At 41.5% G+C, this 23,056-nt stretch overlaps 1 protein-coding gene across 16 annotated transcripts in view; it reads right to left on the bottom strand.

Annotated features, from left to right (window-relative positions):
- The window catches only part of MRTFA (myocardin related transcription factor A), a 191,227-nt gene that overhangs the window by 39,587 nt on the left and 128,584 nt on the right, over nucleotides 1-23,056 (bottom strand). For 14 of the 16 annotated variants that reach the window (XM_082739957.1, XM_082739956.1, XM_082739948.1 and 11 more), the window contains one exon: nucleotides 1,483-1,548. In XM_082739957.1, the coding sequence (XP_082596083.1) occupies nucleotides 1,483-1,548 (66 nt within the window). Of the gene's footprint in view, nucleotides 1-1,482; nucleotides 1,549-19,736; nucleotides 20,207-23,056 lie in introns of those variants that run through there. The other 2 variants (XM_082739959.1, XM_082739958.1) reach the window with 2 other exon arrangements.

Below are 23,056 nucleotides of genomic sequence, written 5' to 3'. Positions count from 1 at the left end.
ATAGACCTCACCTTTCTTCCACCTGCTATACAGTTCTAGCCCTTAGAAACAGACCTGCCATCACCACGACATGAATCAAATCCCATTCTCACTTGCTTAAAAGGTTTCAAGGCTTCCCATTGTACCTAAAACAAAATCTACCTCTTCCCGTAGTTGGGAAGCCCTCTTCCTAGCCCCGCCCACCCTGCCGATCTTAACTTGGCCTAGGCTCCCCTCACTCACTAGGCCCCAGCCATACTCACTTCCTTAATGTTTTCAAACGTGTCAGGCTCTTCTCTGCACTAGGCGCTTACATTTGTTCTCGATTCTCCCTGACCCTCTGCCTGCTTCTGCATGGCTGACTCCATCTCATCCTCCAGACCCCAGCCCAAATATTTCCTCCTCAGGGAGGTCTTTCCTGATCATCCTATCCAAAGAGATCCCATCTCCTTCCTATTTCTTGTTAACACGCCAACTGGTAAATTTACTTTGTAACACTGACCATACTCTGAAAGTATCTTATTTGTCTCTGTTTATTATCACTATTCTCCTTTTAAACATAAAACTCTGGAGGGCAGGAGCTCGATTTTTCTTGCTGCATCAAGGACACACACCAGGTTCTCAAATACTCTGCATGAGTAAGTGAATGAGGATTTGGAAAACACAGTGGCAGTAGGTCAGCACTGAGTTAAGGAGAAAAACATCAGTTCTCTCACTCTGAGGCTAGAAGTTGTTGTAGGACTCTTTTTTTTTCTTTCCACTTTGTAGGGTGTGTCCAAGTAGCAGCAATGCTCAAGAGAAAAGAAAGAAGAGGGAGAGCCTAAGCTCTCTGCTGATGACTTCAAAAGAAATGTCAAAAAGTGCAACATCTCACTCTCGGTGGCTCCAGCATCCACTCAGTTTATAACGCTACTGGTATTAAAACCAAAATTTCTTACTTCTAAGAGATTCCAGTGTTGGTTTCATTTCTCCCCAAGTGTAGTTGTGCACCTACTACGCCCAGCTCGGCAGGAACCCCACCAAGCACACTCACACCCATGCCAGCCGCAGGGATCGGAGAATCTCACTCTAAATAACACTGCAGTTGATTCAAAACACCAGGTGGAAAAGGGTTTTCTCATCTCAAGCACCTGAACACAAAGGCAAAACACATGCAAGATGTGGGTTCTTTCTCACAATACCCCAGCTCGAGATGTGCTCCTCCTGTAAAGGGAAGTGAGGGTAACAGGGAGCAGAAACCCCAAAAGGAGCAACTCAAAAGGGGAGGATGGTTCGACGGCACCGTTCAACCCAGCGCGGTCTGTTTCACGGAACTTAATATGGGCAGTATCTTAGCATTCAGCGATCGAAAGTCCTTGGACTTGGAAAAGCACAAGTAAGAGAGGGACAAATGAAACCTGTCGCCCCTGTTTTCTGTTAGATGCGGCCCACGGCACAGCAGGCACACACGCACTGTGGACCCCGAGCTCCAGCAGACGCGGAGCGCGAGGGAGAGGCACTTACGTGGCATGATCCCTTGGCTCACCAGTTCTTCTCGCGTCCGGCGCTGCTGGAGCTTCAACTGCAGCACTGCAGGGCGGCAAAGAGAGAGGAGAGACCGAGGCTCAGTTGGGCGTTCCACCATAAAAGACACATTTTCAAATACAAAGAGAGTCTCAGAACAGAAGGGTGTAGTGTGAAAGAAGGATCCCTTTAATCGTGACTGTCTGTAATTGCAGAAGTGGCCTGATACAGCAGGGTTTCCGTATTCTGCTGTGGGCGGCGAGAGGAAGTTGCGAAGGGTCTTGCAGGGTGATAACAATCCACAAAGTACCCAAGTCTTGTCTCTTGCTCAAAACCTCCTACAACACTGTATCCTCCTCCAAAGACTAAAAAAACACAAGTTCTTAACTCAAAGGAAATATAATGAGGACCAACACCCAGCAGGAAAAGCTTTCTAGATGTTCTGCACTGTCTTCCTGGCAGCACGAGTTTACCATCGTAAGTGTCCTGAATGATACTGTGCTCACACAGATGAGGAAGTATAGGTTATCTGCAAAATCTTGTCTTTTGTACCTAAAAATTACACCTATTTTCACTAAACAATTCATTTCTCTATACCAGAAACCATTTTACCATCAACATAACTCTTTCTTCCTCTCACTGTTCACGTTGAGCTTTGTCCTGTTGGGGTGAAACCACCAAGCGACAGGAGTCAGAGCGCACCCGGGACAGGGGAGGGTGACGAGTATGTCTCCCGTTTCCAGTCTGGCAGCACTACCTAACCAAATACCTGAAAGAACTTTTCTAAAGTTAAAAGTAAGTGATCTCTAGTTCAGATGCCAACGAAACGTGAAGGGCGTTACCACCGCATACCGTGCGGAGTGACCATGGCAAGGCCTGTATACGAAGGCTAAGTAACTGAGCAAACATTCAGAGAAGGAGGGTTAGGAGCCAGGGAAAGCCCGTTGACGTGCTGAGTCTTCAATTATAAGGTCTCTGCAAGTCACATCTGAGGGACACCTGCATCTAACAGGAATCCTATTATCTTAGGTTACCTGCCTTTTCCACTCCTAGAGCAGTTTTTAAGAAGGCCTCCAGGAATGGCGGAACCATAACTAGGGTCCCGAATACATGTCAAAGTCAGCGGGTCCAAAGCAGAAGCTGTCTTTCTCCCAAAAACCCAACCCACTTTCCATCTTTCCTATCTCTTTAAAAAATGGAATCACGATCTGCAATCCCTGAACCTCCCCACCCCCAAACTCGTATTCAGGTTTCTGAGGCACCTTCGACTCCTCCACCTCCCTCACGCTCCTCCTCTTACCAAGTTTCTGGCGCCACAGCCTCGCCATGCTGCACAGACAGCCTCCTCGCTCGCGACCTTACTTGTGGAGGACCCCTCCCGCTGCGAGTGCCCCCGTCAAGCCTGTCGGACTACTCTTCCTCAGGTACCATGTACTGGCCCAACTGTTTATTCACTCACTTGGAAATGCCTACACTTTTCACTTACCTTCTTGACTCCCACGCATGCAGAACTACTCTAGACCTCCTGTGAGCTACCGATCGTCCGTTCTAAAAAGTATAGTTGTGGGGCCCCTGGGTCGCTCAGTGGGTTGGGCCTCTGCCTTCGGCTCAGGTCATGATCTCAGGGTCCTGGGATCGAGTCCCGCATTGGGCTCTCTGCTCAGCAGGGAGCCTGCTTCCCATTCTCTCTCTGCCTGCCTCTCTGCCTACTTGTGATCTCTGTCTGTCGGATAAATGAATTAAATCTTTAAAAAAAAAAAAAGGTAATACAGTCTGAGAGATCTTATCAGGAAGTTATAACTTTTACTATTATTTTTACAAATTAAAACTTAAAAGCAAAGACTTTTAGAATAAACGGATAAAACAACAGACACACTTGTGGCTAACATTTTATAGACGATGTGCTCAGTGCCAGACACTGTTCTGTGTACTCTCATATTTTAACTCATTTAATCTAACATACCTATGGAAAGAAAAGGACATTACTAACCCCATTTTATAGGTAGAAAAATAATGCCCAGAGTGATCCAGTAATTTACCCAAGATTATCCCACTAATAAGAGGTACAACAGAATTTGAACCTAAACATTCTGATTCCAGAACATGGGATTCTTACTTCTCTGCTTCTTCAGGGTCTTCTGCAGCCTATGCTGCCGAGACAACAGGCATGGGATGTGACCACCTGGGTTGGTTCTCTGGTGAGATAGACAAAGGGACTAAGGAAAAAGGATGTGGTTCAGGCCAGGGTGAAAGAAGTTTGATGATACTCAGTAAAATAAATTTAAACTAACCTACAAATGTGATTTCAGATAAATTAGAACCACAGATTAGCAGCAACACTAATAATAACAATAAAATGCAAATAGTTAACTTCTAGGAGTCACTGAATGTCACTAGGTATCAGGCCCAGTGTTAAGTGATTAACACACTTTTAACTTAAAAAAAGGGGGGCCCTATGAGGATGGTACAATTATTATCTCCATTTTACACATAAAGAAACTAAGGATCAGACCTTTAAAACTTTGCCTTGGGTCACACAGCTCAAAAGTAGGGGCATAAGAATTCGTACCCAGCCCTTTGTGATTCTACAGTGTGGGGCACTTAATACTAGGCCATATGCCTCCTTGGAGGAAGGAAAATGAGAAGAAGAAAGGGAAAATACCTGTCATCTTGTATATGTACTCTTTCTTTCTGAGATTTTATTGATCTGTTTGACAGAAAGAGCACAAGCAGGGGGAGCAACAGGCAGAGGGAGAAGCAGGTTCCCCACTGAGCAGAGAGCCCAACGCAGGGCTCGATCCCAGGACCCTGGGATCATCACCTGAGCTGAAGGCAGATACTTAACCTACTGAGCCACCCAGGTGCCCCCATATATAGTGTTCCTAAAGCCCAGTGTAATATGAGTTATTAGAAAACAATGAAATATAACAAGTTGATTTGATTTCTGAGAACAGAGAAAACCTAAATACAATTCAGTAGGTCTGAACACTTCAAAGAAACAATAACTAATGAAAACTCTGGCCATTATCCAAAAATAATTTGGAAATACCAATCAGCAGATCTCCTAAATAGCCCATCTACAGATATGGGCATAAGGGGTGTTATGCAAACTTCTTGACTGAAAAGCTTATTGCCTCATGGGAGCAAACATTTAAGACTATGATTCAAGTTTTTTTTATGAGAACACAGTAAAGGTTGATTTAGCCTTTGTTTTTCAACAGGTCTAGCTCAAAGAGGAAGGCTTATCTAATAAATCTTTCCATCTGCAAAACTAAATGAAATTAAAGTTCAGTTATCTGAAAATTCTATCCTGTGCCCTCTCAGCGGTGAACTCCCAACTCCGTGCTTATCTGAAATCCAACCAAGTTCCGCATTCACATAATAGAATTCGCCCTTTATCAGTAGTATCTTGGGGTATTGCTACAACCTGACTACAGGCATGTACTTTACACATTGCCAAACCCTCTCCTGCTAACTCAAACAATGTTTATAAGGAGGAAAAGAAAAAAAGACCTAGGCAGTAAACTCTAAATGATCGTTGTCAGCCTCTACACCATTGTACCTTGGAAATGATCTGTTTGGCTGTGTATAGACACAAGGACCCCACTTCTGAAACTTACAACTACAAAGAAATAGATATATATGAATTTCTGCTTTCCTTAGTCTAGCTCAATTCCTCTTAATTCTAAACACTCTAAATGAAATGCAGAATGTTTCCAGAATGCAGGGATTATTCATGTTTATGTTTCCAGAATGCAGGGATTATTCATTTTACTTATTTTTAATTCAATTAGCCAACATAACTGATATCGTTTGTTTCAGAGGTAGCATTCAGTAATTCATCAGTTGAGGGATTATTCATTGGAGAAGAAACCATTTAATAACTCACTTTCCGTACACAGCATAAGAGCCACATGTGCTGGGTCTACTACAGAAGGTACTCCAGCCAGGGGTACATTTCAGAGGCCACACATTTAATGTACATCCACCATCACCAAGGAGTACGGGGCACTAGTTTCAGATGGTTACACTCCTCGACGGTGTTAGACCAAGGAGATTCAAAAGAGTAGGAATTCGACAAAATCTTTCTATTCATTATACTCACTTAGATTTCCTCTCCACTCCCCACATGGATAAAAACTAAACAGAAATACCTATTTGTGTACATGCACGAGTCTATACTTTCACTGTTATTGAATTCCACAAATTTAATGTATCATCTGTTTCTAAATGGGGCTGTGCAGGCAGCCTATATATAGATGAGCAGATGTCTTTAAAGCTGATGGACGGTGCATCGACTGAGCTGCCTGCCAGAAAAAGGACTGGAATAAAAAGAAACCAAATCAATAAAGCAGGGAACCCTAGGTTCCGCACTCCCCACAGAATTAATCAAGTTTTCCACCTGTTTCCAACAAAGGTGACTGATCCAGTGCTGTCTGAATAACTGGCTTCTTGGGAAATCAAAGTAAAGGAGTAAACTTCATGTGCTTCTGCCCTGTAAAAACCATGGAAGTATGTTGACGGCATTCAAGAGGAATGCCAAAGAAATGGCCACATCAAACAAACAGATCAATCAGGATTGGAAAGAAAAAGCCAAAAATAAGTGGTATGTCCTCAAGCCCAGCCAGCTCTGTGGCTTCCACTGGTTGGTAGTCCTGGATTTCACTGGGGAGGGAGACGTGCAGCTTGGCACGCTGTTCTCAGCTTATTGATACTTGTCCATTACGGATTCCACAAAGGCTTCTAGAATTGGGAGATGAAGTATTTATGAGGGCAGCAGAAAAGAACAGGAAAGAGGTTAGTATGGGAACGATAGCAAAAGAACAAAATCCCTCCCTCGGAACCACACTTTGCTCAGGAAGACCTCTTCAAAAAAGATTCTAACGGCCAGGGCATTTCCAAGCCTGATCTCCCAGTAACTCATCCATTGTTTTCTCCTCAATAACCTTTAGGTCCCAGTCCTAGAATAAATAAGCAAACACAATTTAATTCAGCAACAGACATCACTACCTCTACCTCCAAACTGGAAAATCTGTCTCATTGGGAAGATGAGAGAAGGAACGGAGTAGGTTTTAGCCTTAGGTGAAGCTTAGCATGCTAATAATTCAAATACTCAGCTGTGTAGCAATGAATTATACCTATTGGTGTACTTTATACTTCAGTTTATCCTGTATGCCTTAAAAAATCATTTAGTGATTTTATAACTTATAAAAACACATCACGTATCACTTAGAACCAAAAGCTATATTCTCCAAGTACTCACTAGTTTCATCCTTAGAATATAGGATTAAAAGCACGTGAAGGGTGCTCCCAGAAGAGGGGATTAGCCCACATGTTCTGCTGCCTGGGTTACTCTATAGCATCACAAGCAAAATACAAACTCAGAGCTGGGATAGGGGGACGGTTCTCCATTCATCTAACAGATGTTTACCAAACAACTAATGTGGGGCGCCTGGGTGGCTCAGTTGTTAAGTGTCTGCATTCAGCTCAGGTCATGATCCCAGGGTCCTGGGATCGAGCCACGCATCAGGCTCCCTGCTCAGTCAGTGGGAAGCCCGCTTCTCCCTCTCCCTCTCCCTTTCCCTGCTTTGCCCTCACCCAGGCGCCCCTCTCATGGAATTCTTAAGAGAGAACCAAAATGAGTAACTACGATGCTATAAGAAAAGATGTGATGCCTGTAATCTAGACTTTTACTTAAAAAGTCATAGGAAGGGGCGCCTGGGTGGCTCAGCGAGTTAAGCCACTGCCTTCGGCTCAGGTTATGATCTCAGGGTCCTGGGATTGAGTCCAGCATCGGGCTCTCTGCTCAGCAGGGAGCCTGCTTCCCTTCCTCTCTCTCTGCCTGCATCTCTGCTTACTTGTGATCTCTGTCTGTCAAATAAATAAATAAATACAATCTTTAAAAAAAAAAAAGTTATAGGAAAATGCAACTTAGCTAATACATATGCCCTACTATATTAAGGGTCCCTATCAAATTCAGTCATCTGGTCTTATGTGTGATATACATGTATACATATATAATAAAAAGAAGTGTTGGTATCTTAAAAATAATAAAAATTCAAATAGTTTTATATATCTATATCTATATCTATCTATCTATCTATCTATTTTAAACACACATTGAGAACACAAAGGTGACAGTGCCAACACTGGAAGTCACGAAGAAACAAAATCTTTGCTACCTGGGGTAAGAAGAGTGAACGCAACAAATGGGGCCTTAAAAATTTTTATCCTCATGATCAGTTTTACTAAAGTTTCAATTAATTTCTTGAGATTGTTCCCCAAAAGTAAAACACTTCTCTAAGTCCCTATTTATTCTAATTTCCCACAAATCTTTCCTGAAAGAGATGAGAAAGATATAAAAAGAAAGTGAGGTGTCTGCGCTCCCTTATTCCTTCCCATCACCTCTCCTGCATTCTGGTTCTCTGCCCCCACTCTGTCTTCCAGCATCCCTGGGACTGTTCTCTTCCTCTGCACTTTCTCACCTCTAAGTTTCTCTAGACCCTTTCATGACTAATGTTCTCCCTTTAACTTGGGGACCAGCCTGAATGTGTTAGCACAGTGTACACTGCACCAAAAATGTGTTTCTGGCTTGTGCTTTTGATAGAAACAAGACCCTTTTTTTTTTTTTTTTAAGATTTTATTTATTCATTTGACAGAAAGAGACACAGCAAGAGAAGGAACAGAAGCAGGCGAGTGGAAGCGGGGGAAGCAGGCTTCCTGCCGAGCAGGGATCCTGATGCAAGGCTTGATCCCAGAACCCTGGGATCATGACCCAAGCTGAAGGCAGATACCTAACTGACTGAGCCACCCTGGCGCCACAAACAAGAGCATTTTAAAGGCCCCAATGTATTCTATAATTAGTCCTATCCTTAACCAGAATGGTTTACTCTTAACCAAACTATAATTTCTAGGGAATGGGGCAAGCAATGCATACTGGGTTGGTTATATGAGTATTTTATAAGTTGCAAGTGAATACAATACATTTATAGAACTGACCTATAAGGAAAGAAGAACATTAGAGAAAGAATTGGAAAACAAAAGTTCTAGTCCTAGCTCTGTTGCTACCTAATCAAGTCACTTAACCTCTTTTAGCCTCAATTTTCCTTCTATAATACAACTCCTAAAAATAAGTCCCGTGCTTTGAGCTAAAAAACAGAAAACAAAAACAAAAACAAAACAAAAAACTATAACATATGTGAAAACTGCTCTATAAAAGCATAGCATGGACTATAAACATTTTCCTAGAATATAAATCTTTATCTCAGCTAGCTTTTCTTTAGGACAGGAATGGACACTGCTAGTAATTTGGTACCACACTTCCAATTACATGTTTTATTTTGCAAAGTAAAAGGGCCTTCTATCAAAACATCTTATTTAAAATCATATTCTATGTGTTCTGGAGCAGGGGAACCAGGAGGGAGCTGCAGTTGGAGGGGAAGTGTTTTCTTTTGGAAGACAGTTTTGGCAGCCAAGAAGCACCCTCTATTCCCAGACTCTCTTCAATCTGGTATGTCGAAAGAGTTAAGACCCAGAGAAAAGCAGAAGGATCAGTACCGTTCATTAATAAAACTGAATGTATGATGATTGCTCAAAGCATGCTGCTGAAATTCCAAGCTGTCAATACAGAAATAGTGGTTAAAGGACCCAGAAAGATCATTCATCTGTTGCCGGAGAAAAAAGGACCTGCAGATCCAGAGTTAAGACAAAAGGAGGTGGAGTAAGAAAAGTAAAGGTAATTCTCTCTAGGATCCTAACGATTCACCATTAAAAATCATATGTAATGAAGTACCCTGGACTGGATCTTAGAACAGAAAAAGGAAATCTGTAGGAAAGCATACAAAAGCCACAAAAAGTTTGGGATTTACTTAGTAGTATACCAATGTTAACCTCTTAGTTTTGACAAACGTACCAGAATTATATAAGAAGCTAACATAGGGCAACTGGGTGAAGAGTATACGGGAACTCGCTATACTATCTGTGACTTTTTTGTAAGCGTAAAGTTATTGTAAAATAAAAAGCTTATTTAAAAAAAAAAAACAAACCATGGATTTGCTCTCCCTTCAGAAAATTTATGAATCAATTACTAAAATCTTTTAAGGGTCAGGTTTTTCAAACTGAAATGTTACCATCTACTGGACAGAAGGAAATTACGGATGCATTCCTATACATGACCAATTATTAAGAATAATAATGGGGCTTCTAATAAATTCAAAATATAAAACGATTGTGGCATAAACAAATAGAATGAACCACAATGTAATCCTGAAGAGAAAAATTCCTAATTCTAAAATTGCACATACAAGGAGTCCCTGAGTGGCTCAGTGGGTTAAGTGACTGACTTCAGCTTGGTCATGATCTCAGGGTCCTGGGATCGAGCCCTCCTCTGGGTTCCCCACTCAGGGGGGAGTCTGCTTCCCTTCCCCTCTGCTCTTCCCCCAACTTATGTGCTCATTCTCCCTCTCTCTCTCTGAAATAAACAAATAAATCTTAAAAAAATAAAAAATAAAATCACACATGCAAAACACCACCTATGAGATATCAAGTTGGATTGTTTTATCAATATCCTCAATTATTCAACCCTTTCACAATCCTATAAATTTCTTGTCTACCTACCTCTGTATGTATTGTATAAACATGAGTTAAGTGATCTCTCAAATAATCTGCTTTAGATATCAAAAGTAATACCAAAAAATGATAAATATTATCTATTTAACCTGAATACTCACAGACCTTCAGGCAGAGGGATCAGATATCTCTCTGGGGTGGCAAATGTAGGCTACTTGTGTATCTATCCTGACATGTATTTACAAAGGATAAGCTTATGAAAATCTAACTTGAGCCACTGAGCTATGTACAATATAAAAGGTCTCTGTATTATGAAATAATAAAATAGTGAAAACATGCATGTGGCAGCTTTTTATTTTTTTATTTTTTTTATTTTTTTTAAAGAGAGGGCTGGGACCTCGAGGAGCATAAGGAGAGGGAGAGAGAGAATCTCAAGCAGGCTCTGTGACGAGCTGGAGCCTGACATGGAGCGCAATTTCACACCCCTGAGATCATGATTTGAGCCAAAATCAAGGTCACGTAACTGACTGAGCCACCCAGGTACCCCATCTTATTCAATTCTTAAAACAAAGCTATGTGGAAGGTGCTATTATTATACTATTGTGTAGCTGAGGAAATTGAGCACAAGACACATTAAGCAACTTGCCTGAGGTCACCCAGCTCCATTTCGATCTGCAGCCAGAGCTCTCAGCCACTATTATAGGTTATGTTTCTCTTCCTTCATAAAACAGACCAGTTCCTCTTGTTTAAAAATGACACTATTAATAGTGCTTTCTGCATGATGTGGCTGGAAAAAAAATTATCTACTTACTAGTAGGGAAAATCCAGGTGATTTCAGTGAATAGCACAGGGCATTTCAGAAATCTAGAATCTAAAACGCTCCTTAAATTAAAATTCCAGAAGTAATAGAGACTAACAGGATGATAGTGGCCAACGTGTAAAGGTCATTCAAAGGGGCTCCTCCCAGAGACAGAAGGCGAAGGACACAAGAGAACTTCACAGGCCTACTTCCCATTTGGCTCTCAGTGCAGAGACGTCCACACTGAAAAGCAGAGAGCACCTGCTTCCTGGTACAACTTCATTCCTGCATTCTGCCAGGGGTTTTTCCTGCTGTCGCAGAGATTCTGAGTTGATTCATTCATTCATTGAACTGATACTCAGTGTGCACTTACTATACGCTGGGCACTATTCCAGGTGATACGGCAGGAAAATGGATAGATGAAGTCCTTGCCCTCACAGACATATGTTCTAGTGGGAGAAACATAGTAAGTTATTTATGTTATAATTTCCAATGGTACATTATGTGAAGAAAAGTACAGCAGACTGAAAGAACAGAGAGTGACTGGGGGTGGTAGTTCTACAAAGTACACATGGAATGCCTGTGGAAGAGGAAGAGACAGATGACTCTCACACAAAATCCTACATAATATGATAAACCTTGAAGAGATCTGGAGAGTGTTCCAGGCAGCAGAAATAGAACATGCACAAAGGCACTGAGTGAGAGGAGGCCTGTATTGAGAAGGAAACTCAGATGTAAGAGATGAGGAATCTAGTCTGTTGAACTCTCAGTGGGATGTACCACTACGGTGACTCATTTCATCTCAACAGCTATGTGAGGTACGTGTTACCTCCATTTTACAGATGAAGAAGCAGCAGTTCGAAGAGGTTAAGTAACTGTGTGCACAGCTAGTAAGAGGTAGAGGCCAGAGTTCAAACACAAGTTGGCCTGATATCAAAGCCTATGCTTTTTCTGCTATAACACATTTAATGCCAGAGCCATAACAAAAATAATATGCGTAAGTAAGTAAGTAAATAAATCAAACTCTTTCCCCTATCCTCAAAATCTGGAGCTCACCATTTCATTTTGGGTAGCTGTTCATCTCCCCCGTGAAGTAAGGTCCTCCTTTAACTGCAGCGGGCAGATCTCAAACTGCCAGCTACTTCGATGTCATCGGTCTCTTTCCTGAGGATCCATAACACAGTGCTCAGACAGCTAACTCCATCACACAAGATCTGAGCATAACACGTACTTGCTCGAGGCATCTGAATGGGGTGAAGGTACACTGGGAACGTGCTTCCTTTAGACTGGCAGGGCCATCTGAACAAACCCTTCCAAAGTTAAAGGCACCAGGAACAGTGTTTTCCCTGCAGCATTAGTTCTGCACGTTCACCCAGGAAATGTGGGCAGCCTTGAATCTCATCTGCTATTCTCTGTGGGTATTACTGGTGCTGACATTTTGCACCCAACTTTGCTAAGGGTAGGTGACAGGTGAACAGATTCAAAACTTGGAACAGGGCATGGTTATTCTACAGCAAGCCAGAAGTGACAAAAATTCTTTCCCTTAAAACTGTATTAGAGTACTTACTCTTTCTAGATCTCTAATAATAATGTGGCCCTGAAAGACATAGCATGGTAGAATACTCAGGACTGAAATAATGAGGGAGGCCTATATCCCCATATATTTCTGTAAATATTTAGTAAGTTAGTTTTTTTCCTACCAAAGTACTTTCAACTCTCCCGACAGGCTTATCCTATTTAGCTTCTTCCCATTTTTTAAATTAACTTTCAAGAGTTTGCAGTAATTAATGACAGCTTATTTAACCGACATTTTGAGAAAAAAATAAAAAGGTAAATCCTGATTTTTGTTGTTGTTTGAGGAGACTAGATGCCCAGTGTGGAGCCCAATGTAGGGCTTGAACTCACAACCCTGAGGATCAAGACCTGATCTGAGATCAACAGTTGGTTAATCGTCTGTCTGCCTTTGGCTCAGGTCATAATCCCAGGGTCCTCGGACAGAGCCCCACACTGGGCTCCCTACTGAGCAGGGAGCCTGCTTCTCCCTCTCCCACTGTTGCTCTCCCTCTTGTGCTCTCTCACTCTCTGTCAAATAAATAAAATCTTAAAAAATAAATAAATAAAATAAATGAAAACAAATTTCCTCAAGGGCAAGGATTAAGAAACAGGTGATTAGAAATGAGAAATTTGGCCACATGTGCTAAAAATACACACACAAAATCTGAAAGTTCTTAAAATATTTATATGTAAATTTCTCTATGGGTACTTAAGGGAAAAAAATAATAGCTTATCTCCTTAAGTCCTAGGTGATGTAAAATTGTATCTATTTGTCTCAAAAAAAATTAAAGTATTTTAAAATTAACTTTGGCAAAGCAAAATCGTTCTTTTCTGTAGAAGACAGAAAGGCAGAAAAAAGGGACAGTTAAATTTCATGCAGCATGTGAAGTATGAAATCTATAAGTCTATCAGCTAAAATTGTTGCAAGAGTTACAATTCTCAAGATCAAATACATAAAGGGAAAGCCAGTCTATTAAAATACAGCAGCCCATTTAACTACTGAAGGATTTTCCTACTCCCCATTCTCCGGTTTAGTGGAAACATCTCAGAAGTAAATGTATATGTAACTGTACGAGAGTTCATGTTGTTTGAAGAACTGCAACTTTGTATTTCCTGAAGTTTGTGTGGTCAGATTTGCAAGTAGAACATGTCATTACTACAGGTTTTGCACAAAATTTTACGAAACAAACCTACATTAAGTTAAAGCAGAACTGAAATCAATGCCTTTTCTGGCCACTTCAGGAATTATTTCCATACATTTGCCTATCACAGAATCCTTTGGATTTAGATGCTTGATTCCTTCAACACAGACCAGGGGTGGAGGGGGCATTCCAGCTCCAAAGCTAAAATGGAAGTAGAATGCAGAGTAATGAAACAATTACCCAGTTACCACATACCACATTTTTCTAACATAATTTTGAGGGATGCAGAAGGTGCCACACCTCTCAGCAGAATGCTTATTTTTAAAATGTCCCGGAAAGATTAGCTTGTAGTTTCCCTCCTCCTGCATTTTCAAATCATCCCAGTATTAACAGCCTTCTTTAAGAAGCCTCGCCCCAGTTTTTTTGGAAAAAAAAAAGCATTACATTTGTCTCACACTCCGTGTGATACCCAAGCAAGACCCCTCTTTTTCTGGTTCTTCTGCCTCATCAAAGCATGAAAACAGCCAGAACTACAGCAACAGCTGGAGATCATTAAACCGACAGAAATAGCTTAGGAGACTCCGTTGGTGTGTGAGTGGGGGGAGGAGAGGCTCAGTATCAGATTAAAAAAAATCAAAAGGGCAACAGGAAAGGCGGGGGGGGGGGTGAAGCCTAAGAAGTGTATCATACCCAATTTCCTTTACACAGCCAAAGGGATGCCCTGGAACCAAAGAAGGGACAGGTGACTGCAGCTTATCTTGCCTAGCCCCCACCTATCTTTCCTATGAAAGGCTTAGTCAAACCTAAAAATGTGAGTTAGTCAAGACAGGTTGGGGTAGGAAGGTAGGGGAGTCAATGCATCTCAAAGGCTAACGCTGGGTCATCCCCAGTCTGGAGGAATCTCTTAGAGGATGTGAGTCATTTCTGGTGCTGTGCTGACAGTAAAAGTCAACTCAAGACGGAGAGGGATACGAAAATACAGTCCAGTCCCTAAGTGGACTCGGATACCTACCCAGTCACAAGGCATCCTTTCAACTGGGGAGGACCAAATGCTGGATGAAATGCAGGCTGCTGGGGCTGTTCGTGCCAGAGCACAACCACGCCTCCAATGCTAGCTTTGTAATCTGCCAGGCCTCCGAAGGTCAGGACAGGAATGTGCCATCTGCCTGGCCCGCTGCCTGAGTGTGTTCAGCACATATCTGAATGCCCTACAGGAGCTTTATTCAGATCCCTCCATGGGAGTGGGCCTGCATATCCTGATCTCCATGCCTTGGTCTGGTTAGTTGTAGGATCCCGGGGTACCCTCTTCGCCCTCACACATGCTAGGTTGTCATTTAATGTCAAGGCCTATCCTATCCCACCAAGGCATCTTCTGCATAACTAATCTCACAGGACTGCATTTTCAGACAGTTCCCCACCTGCAAGCCCCAACAGGAAATGATTCGATTGCAGATATTTTGACTGCAACTCTCTTTAGCAAGACTGTTTGGTAACTGTGGGATTGCAGGAACTTCAGCTGAACATTTTATTTGATGCATCTAATGATTTACTAGAGAAGGCTCCATGCTGATACCTGCTCTCAACAAAAGCACCCCTACGCTGCCCTCTTCTAGAATGGCTTCTTCTTCTTCTTTTTTTTTTTTTAAGATTTATTTATTTATTTATTTGACAGACAGAGATCACAAGTAGGCAGAGAAGCAGGCACAGAGAGAAAGAGGAGGAAGCAGGCTCCCCGCCAAGGAGAGAGCCCGATGCGGGGCTCGATCCCAGGACCCCGGGATCATGACCTGAGCCGAAGTCAGAGGCTTTAACCCACTGAGCCACCCAGGCACCCCTAGAATGGCTTCTTTTCTAACTCACAAACCTGTTGGAAAATATGTTCGTGCGTATTTCCAAACTACATCAGTTTTGGCTACATAACTGTATTTGAACAGGTTTTCTATGGCTTCAAACCCCCCCCCCCCAATAATTGGCTTATTCTGAGTATTTTAACTTAATATTAGGAAGGGTAGGGCATCTACAAAATAAATTCACTAGAGAGGAGACTAAAAAAAGTTTATATACATATTTAGTTTATACACACCCATACAGATCTATCTCACATACAGCTCATTTTAAGGCTGCATAACACCAAAGGACAGGATATGTGTCAACCAAACTATTGGGACTATAGTCACTTCTCAGTGTGCACAGCCTAGGTGGGAGCAAATGCATCTCTCATCAGCCTTTACCAGAGTATATTCTTTACAGAAAATATTTTTAAAAAGTCATAAATATTTATAATCAATCATTTACTATGTACGTGCCTTGGTACTAGGTTACACAGTAGGAATTGAGAAGAGAAATAAGAAATATAATAAAAATAGCTCTTAAAAATAAATATATAATACTTTACAACGTTATTTGCATATGATCTTATTTCACTCTATGAGTTAGGATGGCAGACATTATACCCATGATACAACAAAAGAAACTGGTTTGCCAAGCTTCGAGTAATTTAGCCAAACTCACATTGGCAAGATCAAACCAAGAACTTCAGGTTCTTGCCTATCAGTTCAGTGCTGGAACGCTAGCTGCCTACCACAAAAAGGCTTTTAGCCCTCAAGGAATTATCTCTGACACCTAATGCCTTGGCCAGTGTTTCTCAGATGTACCAAGTTTCTTCCCAGTGAGAATCTCACCAATCTCCTGGACCAGGGTCATATTCTAAATCTAATTCAAGACAATTGTGGGGAAAGGTTATTTATTAATATCATTGACAATTAAAAGATCTGAGGGGCGCCTGGGTGGTTCAGCCGGTTAAGCGTTTGCCTGGGCTCGGGTCATGATCTCAGGGTCCTGGGATAGAACCCCACGTCAGGATTCCTGCTTGGCAAGGAGTTGGCCTCTCCCTCTGCACGCCCGCCCATTTGTGCTCTCGTGCGTGCGCTCTCTCATTCTCTCGAATGAATAAAATATTTTTTAAAAGGATCAGAGTTTCTTTTGAAGGCCAGAATTATTACTATGAAATACTGAATAAAACTCAATTAGGATGGAGTGCTCAAAATGTATCTCATTTAGGATGAACACATTTTTGCTTACGGGCATGATACTGCCCTCTAGTGCCAGGAAGCACAGTACCCTCAGCAGACTAACTCAGCTGATGCATTATTAACCACCTACTGTGTATAAACACACTTCACTAATGAGCACTTTCAAAGGGAGAAAAAAGAGAAAAGGGTAAGCCAATTACATACATATAACCATAAAAACTAAACCCCTCAAGGAATTTATAAGTATAATAGAGAGGATTAAAAAATATGAAATAAATCACTGTAATCAAGGACAGTGTTGTAAGTGCTATGAGTTTGCAGAGAATAAATCACTAGAGTACAAAAAGGATCAGGCAAGCTCTGTAGGAACAGCAGCATATAAACCTTCTCTGGAGGACTTTATACACTAGGTATGAACAAAACCCAAAAACTAGCAAGGAGCCAAAACCCAGAGGTAGGAAATATTATAAGGTTAAGAACATATATACATATGTTCTTATATGTATATGCTATATACATAACTAATGTATTCCAATTTAGATGGAGAATGAAGTTTGTGAAAGGGGAGTAGAAGGTAGCCAGAAAGGCAGGTGAAGGTCAGGCTGTGAAGGGTCTGAAATTCTGCTATCCAACATGGTAGCCACTTGCAACCTGTGTTCTTCAAATTCAGTTAAAATTAAATAAAACCAAAAATTCAGTTTCTTAGTCACTCCAGCCACATTTCAAGGCTCAACAGCCACATATAGCAAGTAGCTACTGTACTGGACAGTGCTGATACAGTACTGGGCAGTGCTGTACCAGAAAGCTGCATTAAACTTCAAGACATCAATCTTTCTTTCTTTTTTATTTTTTTAAAGATTTAATTTATTTATTTGACAGATGAGATCACAAGTAGGCAGAGAGGCAGGCAGAGAGAGAGAGAGAGAAGGAAGCAGGCTCCCTGCCGAGCAGAGAGCCCGACGCAGGGCTCGATCCCAGGACCCTGGGATCATGACCTGAGCCAAAGGCAGAGGCTTTAACCCACTGAGCAACCCAGGCGCCCCAAGACATCAATCTTTCAAGACTTCTTTTTTTTTTTCCAATTTATTTATTTTCAGAAAAACAGTATTCATTATTTTTTCACCACACCCAGTGCTCCATGCAATCCGTGCCCTCTATAATACCCACCACCTGGTACCCCAACCTCCCACAAGACTTCTAAAAAAAAAAAATACAGTTCTGATCCTTGCCAAAGTCAAGAAAACCACAGGTCCTAAGACCATAAAGAGTAAATTAAAGTGTGGTCTCTATCCTTGTGCGGTCAACTGAAACAGCAGGAACAGTATCACACATAGCCTCCTATGGTCCTAAACAATTCTCTTGAGAAATGTGTGCCACCTTTCAAAATCCTTTTTTTTTTTTTTTAACTTAGGAAAAATAAAGAGCTAAGAAAAATATGAAAGAAGGAAAAGATTATCATCAGGCATTGATCTATAATAATAAAACACAATACTGAGAAGAGTCACTTTCGCTGGGTAGTTTTGTGTATCTGAAGGAAGAACTGTCTCTATCCCTCAAGCACCTGCTTCAGCCCAAAAGGAGTAATCCTGGACATCCTTTATACTTTCACTATCTAATGCACAATCTATTTCTCCTATGCAGCTTATAAAATGACAATCATTTTTAAAAAACAATGTGTACTGGTAGAAAACAATGAGTTCTCTCAAGATCCAACAGACAAAGAATTCTAGATACAAATTTCCAAGTACAGTATAAAATCAGAAAAACATATAGTCAATTGCTATGGCTAGCTGTCTAAAATTGCCATTCTGATCCTACTTATGCCAAGTCTGCATCTCTATTTTCTATACATGGCTACTCTTGAAACAAAGCTATTTAATATTCATACTGGGAATCTGAAACACTATAATCTTCTGGTTACAAAAAGTTAACAGTGGCATCCCAAAGCTTTAGGTCCTAAGCCATACAGTCTCTCCCTTTCAAATAACCTTCCCTGAAATGTTACTGTGGTGTTTCTTTGACATTATAACACTTTTAGATATTTAAAAAAAAAATCAACTGCCTCTCAGTCCATTTTTTAAATCATTCTTTGCAAACTGGGCACTGATAATCACTCATCTCCTCATCAGTGGATTCATTCATTGCTGATACCACAAGCTCAAACCATCCTGTCAAATGTTAGTAACGTCCCAAAGAGATCTTAAGAAATCAAAAGAAATGTCTAAGTTTTTAGAAAAGTAGCAGTTATATAAACAATAGTGGAGAAGCTTCCCAAGCTAGGAGAGAGAAAATGTTGACAATTCTTTTCCATTCATATCTGTTAGAATTTGAATGAAGTCTCTACTCCCCCCCACATATTTTTTCATAACTTAGAGGAGTTTTTCCTGAAAGAATTACTGAACTTTTTTGCAGAATTCAAATGTGTCCATTCTACTCCCAAACAATATTTTCCCAGCAGTTTCAAAACACAAAAGAGGGATGTTTACAAAGGAAAAATCCTTCATGGGTATTAACCTAATAAACAGTTTCCTGCTATCTTTCATACATGTGGATGTAATTCTAATATAACTCTACAATTACTAAAAAGATTGGTAAGGCCAGCCCCAACAACCCAAACTAACATTCAGTATAAGTAAAAAGAAAAAGCCTTCCAAATATTATTTTGTTTTAAATTATGATATCTTAGTGTTATGAGATCTCAGAGGTTATCTATCCACTATCAGTATTTAACAGAAGAAACTAAAGTCCTCATCACTAGCTCCCTATTTATTTGTCTAAAACCTATGGCCAGAGTATGTTTTATTGCTAAAACACTGCATGTGACCCACATAAATGGGAAGAATCCCACCTTATAAAGTGTTTTTCTTCATTCTTCCATAATCTGGGTTCAGTATGTGAGCTCTGCAAGGGTGGAAGGAAGGGAGCAAGAAAAACATCATAAACACTATCCCCATCAGGTCATGAAGTGCACCCTATGGTACCATGCTCAGTCGTCTACCTGCTGAGGGCTCTACAAGCTTCAGTCAAAACCTTGGGAGAGTAAACTACCCAGAGTCAAAGCTTGGCTGGCTGCCGAGGAACAGGGACGAGATAAAAAGCCGACGGTGAATTAAGGAGGAAACAAAAGCATGCAAATCCCAAGAGGATAAATATGCCAACCTTCCCGAAAACTGTGATAAGGGGCCAGTCGCACTGCGGAGCAGCTGTCCCTTCCGGGCTCCAGGACAATCCATGAGAGCGGCAGAATCCTGCAGGTGGGTTGATGAATCTTGGTCTTCTCCTCCAGCATGCTGGGGGAGATGTGAGGCTCCAAAGGCCAGTGTTGCAATAAACCTGTCTTCCTTACCTCACTCCTTAAAGAGGCCATTTATTATTTGCTGAAAATCTGATTAGCATTGTTCTTTAGCTTCAAGTGGGCACTTTGTTTCTGCAGTGCTGAGGGTATAAGAACAGCTAGATCCCAAGTTTACTTAGGGAGCGAGGCATTAGAAGCAGTGACAGCAGAAGGTCAGAATCAGTAAGTCTCCTGGAAAACATTTCTTCCTGTCAGCACTGGGCCTCGACACAGACACCTCCCTCCTCTACCCAAATGCCAAAAAGCAGGACTGGGATGATTTCAATGTGTAGAGCTGGAAGAGAAGAGGGTTCCCTTAGAGAAAATGCTCGTAGCAACCAACCAACCTCATTCACCCAAAATAGTAAACAGTTGGTTTCTCTGCTCAGAACCAAAAGGCTTCTGCCAGACAAGTGGTATCACATGACCAGGTTCCCTCTTCTCTCCTATGCCTCCCTCCCTTCCTGTGTAAAGTCTGCACCAAAGTAGAACAAGGACCTGTAACACTGTACTATTTTATTTCAATTGACATTTGTTTTTAAAATGTTTACAGATGAAAGATACCAAATTGGGAGGAAGGGCAGTACCAAGGGAAAAACTCGGGAAGAATTTACTTTGAAATAAGCCACATGACAGCATCAAGAAGCAGTACCATAAACGTAACGGTTAATTAGCAAATGTGCTCAATGAACAAATAAATGAGTGAACAGACACTTCTTGGCAATTTGCAGATGTTTTAGCGACAAAGTCTCTAAAAAAAGATACAGCTCAGTACATATTTGACTTTTTCACTTACAAAAAAAAAAATAATAAAGCCTCTTAAGATGATAGCTAGTGTCAGAGACAATATACTGCAATGGCAAAAATTTGAGATTCACACCCTTATCCATCTCAACTCAGCTCACCATTTGATTCTACTACTTAGCTATCATAACCCCATCATTCAGATCACTGGGTAGAAAATCAGGGCGGCTACACCAACAGACTAAACTGAAAAACCTACACAGCTCATTATTATGGGGAGAGCTACCATCCTGACACTCGTGGGCATTTTCCCCTAAGGTGGTCAGTAAGGCGGACGGCACAGCTAGGGCCAGATGGGCCACCATTTTCTTCTCCCCACAAGATTCCCCTGCACTTGAAAGCTGAGCAAGGCATAAAACGTAGAGGCATGGAAGCAAAAACCTCTAGTGAAGCAATCTGTTCTAGGGGAAAACAGGTGTCTCCATCCTTGGCCACGGCCCCTACCCACAGGGCCAACCAGGGGGCTTTGAGGTAAGAGTTGTTCATACTCATCCATCCCCTTGCACTGTAAGATGTTCAATAAATATTTGTAATATGGAAAGGAAAGAAAAAGAAAAAAAATAAAGAAAAAACTTATCAGAAAGCCTTAACATAAGCAACACCTTTTCCCCCAAAAGACCATGTGAAGGTAATAATTTGGCCAATGTCAGAAAACAAACACTACCAATAAAGAATTTGCTGGTGAGGGTGCCTGGGTGGCTCAGTGGGTTAGGCTGCTGCCTTCAGCTCGGGTCATGATCTCAGGGTCCTGGGATCAAGTCTGGCATCGGGCTCTCTGCTCAGCGGGGAGCCTGCTTCCCTCTCTCTCTCTCTGCCTGCCTCTCTGTCTACTTGTGATCTCTCTCTGTCAAATAAATAAATAAAATCTTAAAAAAAAAAAAAAAAAGAATTTGCTGGGGAGGATGCAGAGCAATTGACACTCTCAGGCATTACTGGGAGAATACAAAATGATGAGCTGGGAAAACAGTCCGGAAGTCTCTTACAAACTTAAACATGGATTTACCATACAACTCAGTAATCTCATCCCTGAATACTTACACAAAGGGAAATGAAAACATACGTCCACATATGGAGCTGTTCATGAATATTCATAGCAGCCTTATTTTAATGGCCAAAAATGAGAAACAACCAATATGTTCTTCAGCTTATGAACAGAATAAAAAATGGTGGTACCTCCATATGAAGGAATGTACTAACGGTGAGGAAACACATGAACTACTACAGACAACAACATGTACAAACCTCAAAAGCATTACGCTAAGTGAAAGAGGCAAATGCAAAAGGCTACAACACGGAATGACTGCACTTATATGAAATTCAGGAAAAGACAAAACTATAAGGGCAGAAATAAAATCAGTGGGTACCAGGCTGGGGATGGGCGAGGAGAGACTGTCTACAAAGAGGCATGATGGGACTTCTTGATGGACCTATTCCCTGTATCTCGATTATGGTGCTGGTTTACTTTTTTTTTTTTTAAGATTTTATTTATTTATTTGACAGAGAGAGAGCGATCACAAGTAGGCAAGGAGGCAGGCAGAGAGGAAGGGGAGCAGGCTTCATGCTGAGCAGAGAGCCTGATGTGGGGCCCAATCCCAGGTCCCTGAGACCATGACCTGAGCTGAAGGCAGAGGCTTAACCCACTGAGCCACCCAGGCACCCTGGTGGTGGTTTACTTTTTATCAAAACTCAGCGAACTGTACCTATAAAGGGATTACTTTTACTGCCTATAAACTGATCCCAATTTTTAAAAGAAAGCCCCTGCCCTCATGGGGCTTACAACAGGCTCGTAAACAGAGACAGACTTGTACTCAATCATACAATCCGTCAGCATGATACATGCTCTGATGGGAACTCAAAAAGAAGATCTAGCTGGGTTTGGAGGAGTTAGAGAAGACACCTGACCTGAGACCTGGCTGGATTAAAAGGGGGAAAAAAAAGTCAAACTATGGGGAAGGGACCTGCAACCAAAGGGAGAAGAACACACAAAAGCAAAGGGTGAGAAAATAACAACTTCTTGTGGAACAGACAATAGAGAGAAAAGAAACAGAGAAAGGGCATTTTGACAGCAGTGCGGAAACAAAGAGGGCCAATCCCAGCAGGGGGAGGTTGGTCAGGAAGAGGGAAACGGGTACTCAGACTGCTGATGATTTCCAGAAATCATATGGAGCCCTGACTTGTTTATTCTTACTCAAATGTCTATACATGCAACAAAGAAACCTAGCAAACATGAGACGAAGACGTACTTTACTATAGTCAGAAATATAGCTGTACACTTACAAAAATTTTACAAACAAAAGAAGTCAGCTCACTTCCAAATTCCATGGTCAATTGAATATCCTTG

This window comes from Mustela nivalis, assembly GCF_964662115.1.
Source record: "Mustela nivalis genome assembly, chromosome: 7".
NCBI lineage: Eukaryota > Metazoa > Chordata > Mammalia > Carnivora > Mustelidae > Mustela > Mustela nivalis.
This window is presented reverse-complemented; position numbering and strand designations above follow the sequence as displayed.